The sequence below is a fragment of the Equus asinus genome, chromosome 8 (assembly GCF_041296235.1).
Source record: "Equus asinus isolate D_3611 breed Donkey chromosome 8, EquAss-T2T_v2, whole genome shotgun sequence".
Classification (NCBI taxonomy): domain Eukaryota; kingdom Metazoa; phylum Chordata; class Mammalia; order Perissodactyla; family Equidae; genus Equus; species Equus asinus.
The window spans coordinates 77,168,543-77,188,446 of NC_091797.1; the positions used below are offsets into that span (position 1 = coordinate 77,168,543).

At 37.9% G+C, this 19,904-nt stretch overlaps 1 protein-coding gene across 7 annotated transcripts in view; it reads left to right on the plus strand.

Moving 5' to 3' along the window:
• The window catches only part of IFT81 (intraflagellar transport 81), a 186,584-nt gene that overhangs the window by 99,214 nt on the left and 67,466 nt on the right, over positions 1-19,904 (plus strand). Inside the window, exons 1-8 of one of the 7 annotated variants that reach the window (XM_070515997.1) lie at positions 4,152-4,437; positions 7,018-7,182; positions 7,697-7,800; positions 8,332-8,512; positions 11,178-11,267; positions 13,634-13,699; positions 14,013-14,123; positions 15,363-15,447. In XM_070515997.1, the coding sequence (XP_070372098.1) occupies positions 7,039-7,182; positions 7,697-7,800; positions 8,332-8,512; positions 11,178-11,267; positions 13,634-13,699; positions 14,013-14,123; positions 15,363-15,447 (781 nt within the window). In that variant the 5' untranslated portion in view covers positions 4,152-4,437; positions 7,018-7,038. Of the gene's footprint in view, positions 1-4,151; positions 5,894-7,017; positions 7,183-7,696; positions 7,801-8,331; positions 8,513-11,177; positions 11,268-13,633; positions 13,700-14,012; positions 14,124-15,362; positions 15,448-19,904 lie in introns of those variants that run through there. The other 6 variants (XM_070516002.1, XM_070515998.1, XM_070516001.1 and 3 more) reach the window with 6 other exon arrangements.

Here is a 19,904-nt window from a genome sequence, read left to right on the forward strand (position 1 = left end):
ATACTGAGATTTTTGGGGGGATCTGGAGGGTCTGATGTTATCCCAAGACATCATATGGCCCATGATGGAAGCCTGCATTGCAGAAAGATAATTAATTGGAAAGAAATTAGGGAGAAAGTTTTCATTGATACAGATACTCCCTAAAATAAGTATAGGCTTATTTCTTCCTCTTCTGGTTTTGCTTAGCCAGCTTTCAAGATTTAACTACCTTCCCTGACCACCTGTATGAGACATCTGTTGTTCTTGTTGGCATTACATCTCTGCCTCTGGTAAGAAAATGCAGCCCTTTGTTTTGGGGAGCCACTCTCACCCAGTCTGTTACTATGTCCATCAGAGTCCTAGCAATTGATTCAAGAATGGTCTGACACCTTTCAGACCATTGAGAGTCAGCTGTGGGAATTTGCTGGAACTATTGGAGAAAAGATTTTACTTTTACTGAGGTTGCTAGGCTGGCAGAATGTAAGGCTGTTGCTACTAGCAGCTCATTCTGGGGAAAGTAGGGATGGGAGACGGAGAGATGGAGGGAGAAAGCATGTCAAGATGACATCATTGAGCTTTTAGATCAAGCTATACCTGAAGGTAATAATATCCTTGGATTTCACAACTGCATGAAATAATGACCCCCTCCTTATTTTTTATCTTGTACTAAACTGAGTCTTGAAAAATACACCTGACGAGGAGTGATTGTTTTCCCCTCTGAATAACCAGAGCAGAGGTTCACAACTGTGGATCGTCCTTTCAGTATCTACAAGGTTAGGTAAGGGAGAAGCTTCCAGTTTCTCTCCCACCTCCTCCATTCCCTTCCATCCTCTCCTCCACTAGAGGCTGGTGAACACTGAAAGGACGATTCCATATAGCAGCATCTTCTCATCAGAGGGCTCATCAGAGAAGCAGACTGGGAATTTTAATGGTTTGGTAGCAAGGGACACGTAGGTTTCAACAGCTGTCTGTTGTTACAGTCGAAAACTGCTAAGGAATCCACATCTTGGGTCCTGTAGTCTACAACCACGGGCCCCCAAGAGGCCAAACTTAATAAGAACTGGAAAGAAAAGACAAACTCAGGAATGCATGGCCACCCTCCCGCCGCTTACCCGTGTTCCTGATGTGCATACCATGTTCACCTGACTTAGCCAATGGAAGTGCTTTATATAAAGTGGAGGAACGTACATGAATGTTCATGGCAGCATTGTTCATTACAGCCCCAAAGTGGAAACAATCCAGATGTCCATCAACAGATAAATGGATGAACAAAAATCCGTACAATGGAATATCATTCTGCCATAAAATGGAATGAGGTACTGATAAATGCCCCAACATGGATGAACTTTGAAAACATTATACCAAATTAAAGGAGCCAAACACAAAGAGCCACATATTTTATGATTCCATTTATGTATATGAAATGGCCAGAAAAGGCAAATCCATAAAGAAGGAAAGTAGATTAGTGGTTGACAAGGGCTGGGAAGTAGTGGGGTTTTTTAATTGCAAATTGGGAGATGATGGCTAAAGGGAATAGGGTTTGTTTTTGGGGTAATGAAAATGTTCTGGGATTAGATAGTGGTGAGGTCGCATAACTTTATGAATATGCTAAAAGCAATTGAATTGTACACTTTAAGTAGGTGAATTGTATGTATGTGATTTATATCTTTTTTTTTATGAGGAAGATTGGCCCTGAGCTATCATCTGTTGCCAATCTTCCTCTTTTTTGTTCTCCCCAAAGTCTCAGTACATAGCTGTGTATCCTAGTTGTAGGTCCTTCTAGTTCTTCTATGTGGGATGCCACTACAGCATGGCTTGATGAATGATGTAGAGGTCCAGGCCCAGGATCCAAACCCACAGACCCAGGGCCGCCAAAGTGGAACATGCGAACTTAACCTCTGGGCCACCGGGCCAGCCCCCGAGTGATTTACATCTTAATAAACCTATTTTTTTGGAAAAAGAGAAAGAGTCAGGGTAGGAGTGGGAGTCTTTCAGAAAGGCTGTCTCATACAAATGGGACTTCCCTTCACCTAGTAAAGATGTCAAATATAGTCCAGCCAAGAGGCATCTATCTTGAGGGGTTTACAAGGAAGACTCAGCATAGCATCTAAGGAAAAAAAGTCTTCAAGTAGGTGGTTTGACTTGGGATGTAATCAGCAATGCCTTCACTGTGGTGAAACTGTGCTGAGAAATTCCTCTCGGATCCCTCCACGAATCCGTCCACGGTTTTATCATAAATGAATCAGGGAGTGGTAGCAAATCTTCCTTTGGCCTGTGTCTGGGCCCTGTAGATAGGCAGGGACCCAATAAGTGCAGGCCTCTCTACGTCTCTCTTTTTTGCTTCAAGTTGGAACATAAGCTTCTCAGTATATGGATCCCAGGAAGCATAGTGACTGGCCTCAGATTCTTCCCTGTGTTCCAGAGCAATCACAATAAGCATAAGATCCCTTCAAGTTTGAGCACAAAGAGCAGATTCCACTGCTTACTTGAATTTACATAGTTTGCAGTCTCATAACGGAAAAGTATAGTGTTTCTATAACAGCTGCAACAGGCAGAAGAGGAACTAAAAACTGTTAGATAAGCCATTCTTCTCTTTCCATAAGTTACATCTGTAGACCCTACAGAAGGAATAAATCTAATCATCTCATTTTTTTAAAAAGAAGAAAGTGGTAAAATGTCCTTAGCTCTTCCAGTGTCAGACACTGTTCTAGTCATTTTATCTGTATCAACTCAATCCTCACATCAACTCTTTTGGGGAAGGTATTATTACAGCCACATTTTACGGGTAAGGATACAAAAGCTCAGAGAGGTGAGGCCACACAATGGCAGACCTAGGATTCGAATCTGGGCAGCCAGGAGAATCTCCCAATACACTAAACAGGATCAATTAATTATTGTAGTCCCTTATACGAATCTTTTATTGTTTTTCCCAGAATTATTTCAATTATTTAACTTTTCAAGGTTTTAAGTGTTTCCTCCTCCAACTGGTTGTGAGCATCTATGATCTGGTATCGGTCTTCATTTTTCACCAAGTGTCTCGCAGAGTGCCTTCGCTTGACAGTTCAATAGTCAGAATGCAGAATGTTCTGTTCCCTCTGACCGGAAAACTCTCCCCTTTCCTATTTGGCTAAAATTTTTACCGATACATAAACATCACTTTGTCCAGTGGAACTTCTCCTCATGGTACGGTCCCTTCAGCCCCAAATAAGCTTGGGATCCTTACTCTGGGCTCCCTCATCATCGGATCCTTTTATGATAGCATTTATCACAGTTGTCTTAGTGTTGCCCATTCAATTGTCTCTCTTCCTGCACTAGACTGTCAGCTCCATGAGGACAGGGGCCAGGTAATTCCTGCCCTCCACTGCATCCCCAGCAGCCAGCATAGTGCAGGGCATAGAGGAGATGCCCACTATGGAATTTGTTGCTATTATTCTTATTTTTGTAAACCTGATGCTAAATCTGTAGTTGGTTTCTTCCAAGATGTTTGAGCAGACAACAAAGTTTTCAAGGTGCGAGGAATTTCGTGTTTTTCTTCTTTTTATTGCCAGCTGCCATCACCAAGTACAGTGGTCTCCAGTCTAACAGAGGTGGGTTCAAAATACCATTCACTAACTAAGGTCTCCCTTAAGTCAGCTAGTGCAATCCTGGGGTCTCTAGTTCCCTAGACTTCCGATCCTCGTCTGTGATCTGGGCACGAAAATCTTCCTCCTGCCCACCTCATAAGATATGAACTCCAAGACGACGACAAGGAGGACTTCATTTCTGCTGGTGCCTAAAGACACTTTCAAAAGGAGTCTTAGGCCATTTACTTTTTTTTTTCCCCCAGGCTCTCAGCATATTAAAAAAATTACCGGATTTAAAGAAATTTAATTCCCAGTACAGGCTACGTGGCCCAATAACGTGAGAAAGAAGCTGAAATCTCTGTGATGAATGTGTCTTCTTTTAATCCTGCCGGAGACTCTCCAGCTGTTCCCACCTATAACCTAATTTGTAGATATTTATGTCAAAAACTTAAATTTGAAGCTCAGGCCAAATGCCTCCTCAACCCAAATCCCACTGGCCCTCAAAGAAGTCATCACCGATGCTTGGTGAATGAATGAAAGGGCACACTCACTTCAATGGGTTAATAATGAAGAGAGTATTTTGTAAACTGCAGAACTTCCGGGAAAGTTTATTGCCAGGGTGATAACCGCGCATTCCGCAGGCTGCCCGCAGGGGCTCGGAGGCCCTGAACCCGCTTTGCAGGGGGCGCGGCGCCGGCTCTGCGCTTCGCCCTCCCGGGCCTCGGCCCAGCGCGCGCCCGGGGGCCCCGCGGAAACGCGCCCGCCCTCCCCGCCGGAAGTGAGCGAACGCCACGGCCTAGCAACCGTTGCCAAGGAGCTCGTCTCTAGGAACCCGCTGGAGCCCGGATGCCTCCTGGGGGGGGTGGGAGGAGTGGTTTCGTGAGGAGAATTTGAGGTAACCTCCCCAGCCCGCGGTCGGAAACTCCCCCGAACCCCGAAATAGAGGAGAACTCCCGCCCCCTCCTTCCCAGGGCAGCGCCTCGCAAGTGGAGGGGTCGCAGCAGGGAAGCCCTCAAATTGGGGGTCGGCCCGTGTGGGGCCGCGCGGTGATCCAGGCCGCTCCCCGGCGGGGTGAGCCGTCGGGGAGCCCAGATCAGCCCCCGCTAGGTGCCCGGGGCGGATGTGGGGTCCCCTGTCCCTCTCCCGAGCTCCGGGGTGGGGAGGTGGGGACACTATTCTGGGGACTCTCAGGAGGCTGCTGGTCCAGCGCTCGTGCCAGCCTGGGACCAGAGCGGCGTCGTTTCTGTCCCGAGTTGTGCCAGATAAACACACGTCCTGGTTTTCGCCCCCTCCCCCCCCGGGTTCTTACGTGGGTAAGTGCTTGTGAATCAGTGGGGCGACTTTCCGCTGCAGGAGGGAGAGTAATTGCTTTTGCTAATTTTAGAGCGCAGAGCCCACTGGGCATAGACAACCTACCTGTTCAGAACATCTTTGTCCTTCGCGGGTGACCGTCTGAAAGCTGGTGGGCCGCTAGGGGGAACGTCTCCTAGTTTCTTTTACTTTCCTGGCAACGTTGTACTTTTTATCCAAGTGTTCTGTTTTTGTTTTTTTGAAAAAAAGAATATGTATGTGTGTGTGTGTGTACATGTTAAATATTATACATATTAAAATTTTAAATCGTTGAAGATTAGATACATGTGCGAAGATTGTGACGTGGACTTTTACTTAAAATACTTTTAACTGGAAAATTTGCATCTCCAATGTGAATTTGTACTTAATTTATGTAAAGATTTCCCTTTAATAGTTTGAAGGAAACTTCAAATTTTAAAACCACATTGGTTATCCTTTCTACCGTCTTTTGACTTATATGTTTAACAATAATAATCATTTACTCATAGTTTTATCATAATTATGGAGAAAGGATAATATCTTCACATTTTTATGTTTTCTAAATATCTGGCTCCACCCACCCAATTTTAAAAACCTATTACAGAGCAAGATGCATGCAGCCCCACAAATGTCTTTGGGTAAAATAGCATCTGTCCATTTCATGGTTAAAAACTACTGGAGCACTGAAGTAATTTTTTTCTTTGTTTCTTTTTTAGCATTTAATTTTTAACTCATTTTTTAAATTGCTAGTTTAAAACATTGCCTGCCTGCAAAATTTATACTGCTTCTTCCCATACTAAACAAGTGACATCTGCATGGAGAAAACACTTGGAACCTTAGTAAAGCTGTTTCAGCAATTAAATAATGAGATAGTTTTTTAAAAAGTTATGGTCTTTTTCACTGCCAGCCTGCTTAGGCTTATGTTTTTTCTGGCCTTGATCCTGTGAACAAATTCATTCATTCTAGTGGAAGAAGTCACTGTTTGAGATGCAGTGGATGTTCAGAGATGGAATTAGGCACAGGTGTGTCCTGGTGGAATTTACAGTTTTGTAGGGAAGACAAAAATGTACATTAGTAACTAGTACAAAATACAAAAGTAACTGTAGGAGAGCAGTGCAGATAAAGTGTGGTCAACTTGGAGGAGCAGGGGCTGTTACTCTTGCAGAATGTGGGGGCTAGTTTGAGAAAGATTCCCCTGGAGGGACTTGCATTTGGAGGGCTCCAAGGACAGTTAGGATTTGCACCTCTGGTGACCTGGAAAGGGAGAATAGTCCTTCTAGGCAGAGAAAACAGCATTAATTGAAGGCAAAGGTGGAAACACTATTGAAAGTCAACTGAAGTTTGAAAAGGTGAAAGGTAACAATTTGGAAATAAACTTGGGAAAGGCTAAATTCAGCTAGATCTTAAACAGTCTCAAAATCCAAGAAGTTTTGACTTTATTTTGTGTGCAATGAGAAGCCTACAAATGATTTGGAATGGGAGAGTCAGAAACTAGAAAACATGAGGCTGTTTCCATGTTGAAGGCAAAGGAAATGGAGGCCTGAATTACTCTAGGGTGGTGGAGGCGATGCCTCCAGGGCTAAGCTGACAACACAAATGGGTGGAGAAGGCTTGGTGGAGGAAGCCAAAACAAAACCGAAGAGCGCATACCCAGGCTGAAGCTTGCAGCCTACGCTCTGCTTCACTTGGATGTGGCCCGGTACCAAGTGGGCCCAGGGTTGCCAGATCTGATTTTCAAGAGAAATTGGTAATCTAGATTAACATGGGTTACTAATAAAAAAAATTAGAAGTATGTCTGCCGGTTAACAAGTTTTTACCCCTAGATAGAAGTTGTGGAGATGAATGGGAGAGATGTTAATGTAGGTGGGATTTATTATTCATTTGTTCATGTTAATTCAGATGATTGCTATCACAGCAGTTGCATATGTAAAAACATTTGGCATTAAATATTAACAGTATGTACAGTAGGATCCATAATAAAGTCTTCATACTCTGATTTCTTTCAACAAAAGAACCCTTCTCACAGCATTTTGTATGCCATGTGGAGTTATACTTTTCATGCCTACTTCCTATCAACTTAATGCTAATTTTTTCCGGAACTTTTATTACCAACATTGAGGAATTTTTCTCTGTTTTTACTTTTTAGTTTATTTTATAAGACCTAATTATGAGTGATCAAATCAAATTCATCGTGGACAATCTCAATAAGGAGCCTTTTAGGAAGAACTATAATTTAATCACATTTGATTCCCTGGAGCCAATGCAACTATTACAGGTTCTCAATGATGTTCTGTCTGAGATTGACCCAAAGGTAAGAGTTTTCTTTTTTTCTGTGATGAAAAGTGTGTCAGGAAAGCCAGTTTCTACCTCTAAATATTTGTCAGTCTTGGGCAAAGTATTTAACTTCTCTGGGCCTTATTTTCCATGCCTGAAAAGTAATAGTAAATGATCTTTAAGGTTTCTCTGTTGGCTCAAAAGTTAAATTTTCTACTTATACCTTATTTAGAAATTATTTCTCTACTTCCAAACATAAATAGAATGAAAATGCTTTTACAAAAGGTTTTATTGTGTTGCAAGTTACCTCATATCTCTCATACACTTGTCTTTTTCATAAGACTTTTAAGCTTGATGTTCTTAATAAGAATCCTGATCTGACTTGTATGTACCCTCACTTGGAACCTAGGAGCCTTCATACTTAATCTATTTTATGAAGAGACCATTGTGCCTGTTGTGTTCTAGCAGAACAATTTTGTCAGTGAGTTTAAATATTGTCTTTGTTAGATATACAATAATAACGTATTTTTTCCAATTTCTTTATTTGTTAGCAAGTTGTTGACATCAGAGAGGAGATGCCAGAGCAGACAGCCAAACGGATGTTGAGCCTTCTTGGTATTCTTAAATACAAACCTCCAGGAAATGCCACAGACATGTAAGAATCTGAGAGTGTGTTGCTTTATTAAAACTGTGCTTTAATATCTAAGCCTTCATAGGCTACAGTCAATCTTTCTAGGCAATACCTGGTCTCCCTAAGCCAGTGGCCTCAGAACATCACTAAATTTCAAAATAATCTTGAACTTTTAATGTTATTTGGTCATGCACAAGTCTTAAGTGAGTCAGTTCTTTCTCCTAATCAAAACAGTCAGATAAAGCCACTATTCCGTTTTATCATTTGTCTGTCATCCTAGATAAAAACAATAACTTAAACTTGCCTAATTAGTGAAGTATTAAAGCTGACTGTACCAATTAATGGTTCCAATACAACCTCCCCCTACATTCCAGTGATATATTGAGGGCCTAATTTTATGTTTATTGTTAATATACAGACTTACGTTAGAATAGCCTTGGTTTTATCTTTTTTAAATAGTCATGGAAAGCAGTCATGAAATTGTAAGTAGGATTTTGAACAAATGTTTCAAGGTTTACTTATAAGCCTGTGTGTATGTGTGTGTTCTTTTCATAGGAGCATCTTTCGTCAGGGTCTCGTGATTGGAAGTAAACCTGTAATTTACCCAGTGCTCCACTGGCTTCTTCAGAGAACTAATGAATTGAAAAAAAGAGCATATTTAGCTCGTTTCTTAATAAAGCTTGATGTACCAAGTGAGTTTCTTCAGGATGAAACGGTTGCTGATACCAATAAACAGGTATACAATACATAAATGGTAATTTAAACTGTCTGTAATGGATTACAAGGTGCACATGTTCAAATACGTTTTAATCTCTCTCTAGTTTATTTGCTGTCTCTCTATTTCCAGGTGACACCAAAAGGTAAAACAGTTATCAGCAAATGTTCAGCTGTAATCATGTATGAAAATATTGACTTTTGCACACAAATACCATTTCAGTGATAGTGGTACGTGGATAGAAAAAAACTCTGAAATTAGGATTTTAGAATAATTTAATACTTAAGAATTGTGTATAGAAAGGATACTGGGCTTGGGACTGCAGAGCACTTTGGCGATCAGTTAGGTCTATACAATTTGTCATCCAAATCAGAGGGAAAGGGATTGTCATTATAATTACATTAGGACAAAAGGTATAAATTGACACTATCCCAGGCAAATCTGGACATGTGAGCCCCTGTGAGGGTTGTGTGTAGGCAAAGAAGCTTGGCTTTGCATTTCAAAGGACTTCTCAATCAGGCAGAAGATAGAGAAAGGGCCTGGAGTTTGAAATATCAGTATACTTTTCTCACCAGAATTCTGGGTAATATTAGGCTCTGGCCTTAAGATCCTAAAGCTCTTAACTACTGAGGATTCTGGATGATCTGGTTCCTGGTCCTGGGATTTCAAAGCACATTGCTGATCAAAGACTATGAAAAGAGAGGATTCGCTTGGCACGCCATGCTGTGGTAGGCGTCCCACATATAAAGTAGAGGAAGATGGGCATGGATGTTAGCTCAGGGCCAGTCTTCCTCAGCAAAAAGAGGAGGATTGGCAGCAGTTAGCTCAGGGCTAATCTTCCTCAAAAACAAAAAAAAGAGGATTCAGGCTTAAGATTTCAAAGGACTTTGATTAAAAAACACAAAAAGTACCTCTGTTTAACACTTTATGCTTTTATTCCATAGTAGGTACATAGACTGATTTGTGCCAGTTTGTTGTGAATGGCTTGTCAATCTGTCTCTCTCTCTAGATTGTGAAGTTTATGAAGATAGGTATCATGTCTTATCCATCTTTTTTTTCTTCTAGAGTTTTGTAGAGTTGCTTCTATATGGTATGTGCTCAAAATTTGGATTGAGTCAAAACAACCAACTAAATGTTTTTTCATAGATTTTGTTATTTTGGGTGGCAATAGCAGGCACTCAGAGTCAATATTGATCTCTTAAGACATTTCTGCAGTTGAAAGGTTTCTGCAAATAATTATGTCAAATGTCACAGAAGATGCCATGGGAGAAGTACAGCAGAATGAGACCACACCAGCCCCTACTTTTGAAGGCTTTATATAATGTAGGAAATAGGGAAGTGTAACTGTGAAATATTTTCTCCTCCCTACCCTCCTCCATCAATAAATTTGATAAATACTAATTCTTCTGAAGGAAGTTTATTAATAGTTTTTACTAAATATGCCCAGTTAACTAATGGAAGAATTAATGATAATAAAGGCATATTTGTTCTCGAAGTATATTTGAGGTGTGTATATATAAAATGACTTACATGTTTAGCCAGTCATTTAGCAGAGAACCTAATAAAAAATTCACCTTGTCTTTCTGAATAAAGAGTCTTTGAATGAATGATTTACAGATTTGTAGGATATGATCAGTCAAGAAAAATATTATTAATTTCCTGTCATTGCTCACCAAAAATACTGTTTTTTAAAAATTTTGGGTAAGAGTTGTGATTTTTTCCATTCATTCAACTACTTTTTATTGAACACCTAAATGGGTTATGCGCTGTGCTAGGCTCCAGGGATGCAAAAGTGTACACGATCAATATGATTTTTGTCCTCTTGGCTCTCACTGTCTAGTGGAGGGAGACAGACAAATAACTAGGCAATTATAATTTTACATGATATCTACTCTGATATCATGATACTCTGATATAGGATAGGTACAGGGCTGGAGAAGCTTTCTCTGAGGATAGTGGTATCTATGCTGAGACCTGAAGGATGAATAGGAGTTATCCAGGTTAGAGATGAGGGCGTCAATAGAGTATTCTTGGAGGGAATAAGGTGCGTAAACTGGAGATGAGAGTATGGAATGTTCCAGGAAGTGAAAGAAGATCAGTGTAGCTGGAATATAGACTGTAAGGTAGAAAAGTAACCAGAGGGGCCAGCCCTGTGGCCGAGTGGTTAAGTTCACGCGCTCTGCTTTGGTGGCCCAGGGTTTCGCCAGTTTGAATCCTGGGTGTGGACATGGCACCGCTCATCAAGCCATGCTGAGGCAGCATCCCACGTGCCACAACTAGAGGGACCCACAACTAAAAATACACAACTATGTACCAGGGGCCTTTGGGGAGAAAAAGGAAAAATAAAATCTTTAATAATAGATGGAGTAGGATGAGGGGAAGAGAAAGAAGAGGAGGAACAGATAGAGAGAAAAATCCAAATTACTGCAATTAAGAGCCTAGATGAGATGGGAGTTTTTTTTAAATAAAAAAGGAAAGAAAAGTAACCAGAGAGGAAGCTGGAGAAGTATTTAGTGACCAGATTATACACACTTACCTTTTTGTGTCCCATATAAATGTTTAGGATATGTTTTTAATACTGTTCTATAATGATTTAAGTAATCACTATAAGTTAATTGATAACCTGATTAAGAAAAGCCTACTGGACCTAGTCATTAGTTTATAATTTTTTAACTTGTTCTTTTAGTATGAAGAATTGATAGAAGCCTTTAAAACTTTGCATAAAGAATGTGAGCAGCTCAAGACATCTGGATTTTCGGCAGCAGAAATAAGAAGGGTAAAGAAAATAAAGCATAATAATATTTTTTTGAATGATATTAGATTTAGTATCTTTGTTAGTTAATTGAGTATAAGTATTAAGACTATATAGAAACTAGTGACAGCAGTTGACAGATTTTCTTTTGTAGGACCTTTGCTAGTTCTTTACTGAAGAAATTAATGAGGCCAGAGTAAATTCATAGTGAGTTCTCATAGACCACTATCATAGATTAAAAAGATTACGTTTTGGGTCTTTATCTAATGTATATACATCAGTTATATATTATAGAAAATAGAGAAAAGAACAAAAAAGAAAAAAATCATCCAGTTGTTAATGTGTTGTATATCCTTCTAGGCTTTTTTTTGTATGTATGTGTGGATTTGGGCTCACGCCATACATAGTAATTTGTATCTTGTTTTTTTAATTATTACATTGTGAATATATTCTCATTATCTTTCTATAGTATGAATTTTAATGACTAATATTCCGTAGTATGGATAGGTAAATCATTTTTTGTTTTTATTTTTTGCTATTAGAGATAATGCTATGATTATCTTCTACGTGAATTTATTTTTGTGTAGCTGTGATTGTTTCCTTAGAATAAATTCCTAGAAATGCAATTGCTCATTAAAGCGTCTGGAAATTTTTAGGATTTTTAATGCATGTTACTTAATGTTCTCCCAAAAATATTTTTACATTGTCATCAGTCATATAAGTTCCTTCTCTAAACACTTGGTAATTTTCACTTTCATGGATTTTGTGTTTTTAGAATTCCTGAGTTATCAACACCGTCTTTATCTTATTCAGTCAGGAGACATTGGAAGCTGCTTCCTTGGGGAGGCCTTTCCTGATTCTCTAGATAGATTAGTTTCCCCAATTCTTTTTGTCTAATAACACTCATTACACTTATAATTACTTTAATGTCTATCTTCCCAACTACCCTGAAGCCCTATGAGGGCAAGAACTATGTCTGTGTATCTTGTTCACCACTGTATCCCCAGTGCCTGTCACAGTGCCCGGCACATGGCACGTTCTTAATAAGAGTTTGTTGAATGTATTAGGAATGAAAGATGAATTCACATCTAGTGGGGGAGAAAGACCCATAAGTTGATACCTATAACATAGTTTGGAATAAGAATGATAAATGTCCGTCTGCTGTTCCTCCATTATGTCATGTGAGTAAACTGAAAGATAAAATAACCTAGAGTCTATAATTTTAATTTCATTAATTATTACCAAAGTATTTTTGAGCGTATTCTTTGTAGAAAATATGATTAAGCAAGATATAGAAACTAATTCACTCATAAACCCATTCTCTAGAGATAATTACTATTGACATTTTAGTGAATATATTTAAATCTTGATATTATACTGTAAATAAATGTAATCTGCTTCTTTCAAGTAATGTCATATCATGACTTTTTCTCATGTTATTAAACATTCTTCTGCATAATTTTTAATGACTTTCATTGTATTGTGCCATAATTTATTTAATAATCCTCAGACATTTGGGTCATTTCCAAATTTTAGATATAATTAGCATTTATGAGAATCCTTATAGAGAAGTCTGTGACCTTTCATGAGTATTTTTTTAGGACAAATTCCCAGAGGTGGAATTACTGGGCTAGAGGGTATCAACATTTATTTTAAGACTTTTGATATTGTCCTTCAATACAATGCCACGAGTAATGAGTAAGAGTGCCTGTTCCCTCAAATCCTATCAATACTGACTACTATGTATATTTTTACCTTTAGTATTACTATGCTGGATAGGCTATTCGTTTTTTAGGTTTAGGAAGGAGTTTTTACTTGTTTGTTTTCATTAGAAAATATGGAGCTGGTTAAAAGGAAGGTGGCTTATTTTTGAAGTCCTTATTTTTAGGAAGGGAATTGGTTAATTGACAAAACCAGATACAAATTTATGTCTTGAAAACACCATAGCCTTAAAAATAATTTTGATGGAAAATTGGCAGAATATATAGTTTGGTATTTAACAGAGCAGATGGGATGTCAGCAGCTGTTGTTCATGTTTTTAGACCTGCATACTTTCCATTATAGAAGATTTTTGAAAAATCGTGTGGCCATATTTGGAAGCAGAACACAAATGTGCTGGTTGGCAGCTTTACCTTGCTACGTTATAACCTGTCCTAGTTGCTTTTCTAGATGAACACCAAGCTGCCAGATAAATTACCCTGCATATAAATAAAGAAAGAAAGAACCCTGGGAGGGGAATAGAAATGCCCTTCACGCAAAAGAGGATCTTTGTTCCTTAATACTCTGGTTTAAGTGATAAAAATGGTAGATGCATAATCATATAAAACCTTATCTGAAGTGTACAGACAAAGAATACTTTTTCTTATAATAATTTCTTGACTAATTTTTAGGATATCAGTGCAATGGAAGAAGAAAAGGATCAACTCATTAAGAGAGTCGAACGTTTGAAGAAAAGGGTAAGGAAAGAATTAGCACTGTTAGACTTTGGCCCTAAGTCTCAACGACTTGGAAAGGTTTAGGAATGCAAATGAAGATTAAGCAAAGCATGGGTATACATCTGAGGATAGACTCAAGTAACGCTGATGGAAAGAGAATCTCCCTAAGCAGTAGCCCAACACTTTTAAGGACCTGTAGTCTAGAGCTTTACTGTCATCTCTAGGGAGTACTGTTTACCAAAAGGAAATGATGAGTGGATGTCTGAGTCACGTGACTTGCTGATTTCTTTCTTAAATTTGACAGTAACATGTACTACTTATTCCCTTACTGTAGGTGGAGACAGTTCAGAATCATCAACGGATGCTTAAAATAGCAAGGCAACTTCGGGTTGAAAAAGAGAGAGAAGAATTTCTTGCACAGCAGAAACAGGAACAAAAGAATCAGGTATCCACATAAAAGTTTATATTCTCATGATGAAAGAAATAATTCCTTCTGATAATTCAAATGTAAAGAAAGAAGAATTTTAGAATTGTAGAAGTTCATATTTCCCTTTCTTAACACTTTGGAATACTCTTTTAAGAGTACTTTGTGATGCCAGTAGCAACAACAATACCACCTTCGGGTTCTGAACTCTGTGTGTATCTATACGATATCTTTTGACCTTTGTTTAATTCATGTTGTTCCAACATTACAGAACATTCATTGTAATGCTAAGCAGCAAGGTCAACTGCTGATAAAACTTCTAGAATCTCTCAAGGGTGTCCTGAGATTCTGTGGCTATGAGAACCTCCTTTCTATTCCACTGACCACAGTACCCTCTACACTTTACTCCAGTGGCAAATAAGCAAATCATGAAAAGGCTCAAAATCACCCACACTCCACATTTTTAGACTTTGTCTTAAAGAAAAAATAATTTGTCCAGAAAGTATTACTTTTATTTTGTTAAAAGTCTATCTTAAAACTAAGTAGACTTAATACATTAAAAATATAGTTCCTGGGCTGGCCTGGTGGCGTAGTGGTTAAGTTCGTGTGCTCCACCTTGGTGGCCCAGGGTTCATAGGTTCAGATCCCAGGCATGGACCTAGCACTGCTCCTCAGGCCACACTGTGGTGGCGTCCCACATAAAATAGAGGAAGATTGGCATAGATGTTAGCTCAGCGACAATCTTCCTCACACACACTCAAGTATTTATATATATAGTTCCAGTTGGTGCCATTTCCTACAAAATAGGCAGTTTAGATGTTTGGCTCTTTTGGAACTTGAGTTGGCATCATAGGAGTTCCACTGCAGCAGTAAGCTGCATTGCCCAGGCCCGGAGTGGTTACTTCACATCAGTTTCTGATTCTGAGACATCATTTGTGAGGATGCTTGCAATCCTTATAATTAAGAAAACTATGTTATGACAAGAAAAGCCTGGTACATATATTTTTTTAACAAGTATTTTTCCTTGATCACCAAAGTCAACAAATAACTAAAAAAATTTCTTAAAACTTTTTTTTTAAGTTTTACGTGAAAGCGTATTGAGTTACATTTTGGGTTTAATATAGTAATTTTCTTAGTTTTTATTATTTGTTCCTTCTATATCACAACAATTATGTGCAACTTGTGTTTTTCATTGCTTGTCTATATGAGTGGTAAGTTTCAATAGACTAAGCAAGTAATGAATCTAATTGTATTTTAAAGCTATTTCATGCAGTGCAGAGACTGCAAAGAGTACAAAACCAGCTGAAAAGTATGCGCCATGCAGCAGCAGATGCAAAGCCTGAAAGTAAGTAGAAGTTGTTATATCATATAGGTGACCAGAAAATATTAGTTTAAATCACTTGTCTTCCTTAAAGTAATCGACTAATGGAAATTAATTATCATCAAGTGATATCTCAGCATATTGGAGCCTCATTTCCTAGATAGTAAGTGAGAGTCCTAATGAAGACATCCTTAAGTTTTCACCTGGGGTTTTATATTCCCCTTCAGTGTTTCATCAGAAGGTGAGGGTAGTGGAAAGCACCATGGGGGCTGGCCTGGTGGCGCAGTGGTTAAGTTCACATGTTCCACTTTGGCGGCCTGGGGTTTGCTGGTTTGGATCCCAGGTACGGACCTACGTACCACTTGTCAAGCCATGCTGTGGCAGGCATCCCACGTATAAAGTACAGGAAGATGGGCACGGATGTTAGCTGAGGGCCAGTCTTCCTCAGCAAAAAGAGGAGGATTGGCAGCAGGTATTAGCTCAGGGCTAATCGTCCTCAAAAAAAAAAAAAAAGAAAAAGAAAGGAAAGCACCATGGAGGGAGGAGGAAGGTCTCCTGTGTGTGAGTATATAAAGTACTTAGGATGGATGAAAAAGGTGGATGGAAAAAATGTGAATCATTATTTTAGAACCAGGACTACAAAGAAAAAGAATAAAATACTGAACCCTTAAAACTGAGTGTTTTTTCATATTTTTGGTTGTGCTGATGGCATGGATATCCCTGACTCTGTTGTCCCATTAGCTTTCTATAGAGGATAAATTGTTCTGATATCCCAGATTACACCACCAAATCCATCCTAGGCATTTTTAAAGTGTTTTTGCTCATCAGAAGGGACCACGTAAATTAGAAGAACAGTGCAAAGCTCTCATTGGTATTGGAGAAATATTCCAATGTAAATTTCCAGCTGTTAGAGGGGTAATTCATCTTTCTGTAGTATTCTTTGGAATCTACTCTAAGGTATAATATATAGAATGACTATAATAAAGAGAAACAATAACAAGTATTGGCAAGTATATGGGGAAATTGGAATTCTCATATGTTGCTGGTGGGAATGTAGAATGGTGCAACTCCTTTGGAAAACAGTTTGGCCTCAAACGTTAAACATAAAATTATATTTCTCAGTATCTGCCCAAGAGAATTGAAGACATATGTCCACACAAAAACTTGTACATAAATGTTCATAGCAGCATTATTTAGAAACAACCCAGTGTCCCTAAACAGATGAATAAGTAAGCAAAGTGTGGTGTATCCATACAATGGAATATTATTCAGAATAAAAGGAATGAAGTATTAATGGATGCTACAGTATGTATGAACCTCAGAAACATGTTAAGTGAAAAAAACTGGTCACAGAAGACCACATATTATATGATCCCATTTGTATGAAATGTCCACAAAAAGCAAATCCATAGAGATAAAAATCAAACTAGTGATTGCCTTAGAGTTAGGGGGTGAGCTGTTGGGGTGGGTGGGGGGAGGAAGTGATTGCTGATGGATACAGAGGCTTCTTTTGGAGCTGATAAAAATGTTGTAAAGTTGATTGTGGTAATAGTTGCATAAATCTTGGAATAGACTAAAAACCATTGAATTGTATACTTTAAATGGATGAATTTTATGGCATATAAATTATATCTCAATAAAGCTGTTAAGAGATAATACAGTATTTCCTTAATTCTAGACATATATTCTTTCCCATTTTAGTTGTTTTTATAATCAGGATCTATCTTACATTCTATATGTTCATTTAACATGGTATTTGTAATTTAGTTAATGGCACATTAACTAAAATTGTTGGCATCTTAAAATCAAGGAAATATGGTATATTTAATTGATATTTAAGAAGCCAGTACAGTACGCCCTACAAGATGTATGATTAATACGTTAACTAGTAGCTTTCCATACAATTTCTCACTCCTCTCAGTCATTATAAATTCAGATTCAAGCAATACCTGGGAGCTGCTATGCATTTAGTTATTGGTGTTATTTGATTCTTTATTTGCTAAGTTTTCACTTTTTAGGAGAAAGTTAATTTTCAGAACAAAATAAAATAATTTTTTAATGATTTTTTCCCCTTAGTATAATATGTATCTTTTCAGTGTATGTTCTTTGGATTGGATGTAGATTCCTTCACCACATCTTTGTTATAAAAAATTAAGATGAATCTTCAAAAGAAATTCATTAAATTATAGCCATTTAAAAATTAATATCAGTAAGCAATTTTTAGGCCTACTCTTGTTAAGAAATTATTAGAACTTATTATTAATAGTGAATTTTTGGAAATGAAGATAATGAATATAAGAATTGAAAGATTTGGTATGCAGAAAAATAATTGATTGATCAGTACAGTTTAATACCATTTAAAATGTTAGCCTGAACATATATTTCTGCAATATCTATTATCCTTAATTTTATTAGGTTAAATATTTCTTGCTATTATGTTTTAGTTCTGGCAACTAAACAGAATAACCAGAGATATTTGTAGTATTAGTAATATTTCATTTTTTATTTGAGTTAATAGTCTTTATTTTGCTTTGGCTTTCTAGCCTAAATAGAAATTGTTTGGGCCAGGAAATATGTAATTATTTAGTAATAAAATAGACAAATAAAGTTCTGTTTGGGGCATCTCTTGGAATGTGGATTTAAAATATTAATGTAAGTAATATGTTAGTAGATGCTACAAAACAAAATCTATTGCATTGTTTAGTAATAGAAATAATCGGCTCAAAACCAATAGTCTGTTAACTCAATATTTATTGAACATCTTCCACATATCAGGTACTATGCTAAGTTCTAGGATTAGAAAGAAAGATATTTCTATTAAAGTACTCACAGTCTAATGGAGGAATGACAAACAGCGGACAATTGTAACGCAGCACGACGATGGAGCTCAGGATAAGGTTCTGTGAGAAAGAAGAGATAAAGCAAACCCTAACAGTGTTAGATGGCTTCCTGCACATGGTGGCAACTGAGCTAAGTTAAAGTTGGAAAGATGAAGGAGTAGAAGACATCCCATACCAAGGCACGGTGATCTGAAAGAATGTAAATACAGTATAGTGGGCTGAGCAAATGATAGATGAAGTAGATATAATAGAGTAGGCTTCTTCTGACTGCTTGTTTTTGAAAAGAGGGTAAGAGAGGGAGTGTGCAAATGAATGAGAAAGACAGTACTGTGCCTAGGTTGAGGGAGGGTAGTAGTGTAGTGGTCTTTATATGCTGGAAGAAAGAGTTAGACAAATGGAAATTTGAAGATTCAGAAGGAAAAGGTGAGAACTGATAGCCTTTCCTGTGTGCTCCCATTGTACTCCATGCATTGCATTGAATGTTCTACAGCAATTACCATGATATGTTAATTGTTGGCATATCTGACTCTGACTCAACTAAATTCCAGGCTAGTCACCAAGTCATAATTGGTCTATTTCCAGGCCCTAGCACACTAGGTTACACATGGCAGGTATTCAGTAAATATTCTGTTAAATTGTTGGGAGGTGAGAGTAGAGACCTTAACCCTGGATAGGAAGAAAATTATCTTTTCTACAGGTAGGAAGGGAATCAAGTAAGAAAAAATGGCTGAAAATATAAAAATAAGCCATTATGTGTGCAATATGTGTTTTTTTCTGGGTAGAACGGGAGTAGGGAGCAAGAAGTTAAGGAGTTCTTGCCTTGTTGACATCTTTCTGGGAAACAGAGTCTCAAGGGTTGTATTCAGCAGCCTAGGAAAAGAGTAGATTAAACAGATGTTTAATTGATCCAGGTTTTTAGTTTAATAAGGTCTACCTAAATTTTTTACTAAGAAAGAATGTTACAAAAAGTTTCTTTCTATTTACTTAAATGACAAAAAGTGTTTTTAGTGTAACGATGTAATTTGTATTTTTTCAGAATAATGACCATATTATAAAGCATTCATTGAAGTTAATTCATCTTTATACTCTACACATTCAGGACATTTATTATATAAAAGGACTCTGCATTCAGTTATAGTAGGATCAGTGAGATGTTGTCAGAGGGTTTTTAATCAAAAAGTTTGATGAGATCTTAGTGACCTTATTTTTAATTTCATCAGGATTTTGAAAGATATTTTTTAAAAAACTTTAGAAACATATGACTACTTTTCAAGGTCTAAGTTGATAGTTTTTTTATTTTATTGAGGTTGTATTGGTTTACAACATTGTGTAGTTTCAAGTGTATGTTATTTTGTATCAGTTTCTACATAGGCTGCATTGTGCTCACCGCCAATAGCCGAGTTTTTATCCATCAGCATACATGTGCCCCTTTACCCCTTTCACCCACTCCCGCACTCCTCTCCCCTCTGGTAACCACTAATCTGTTTTCTTCATCCATGTATTTGTTTGTCTTCCGCATAGGAATCAAATCATATGGTGTTTGTCTTTCTCTGTCTGGCTTATTTTGCTTAATATAATACCCTCAAGGTCCATCCATGTTGTTGCAAATGGGAGGATTTTCTCTTCTTTTATGGCCAAGTA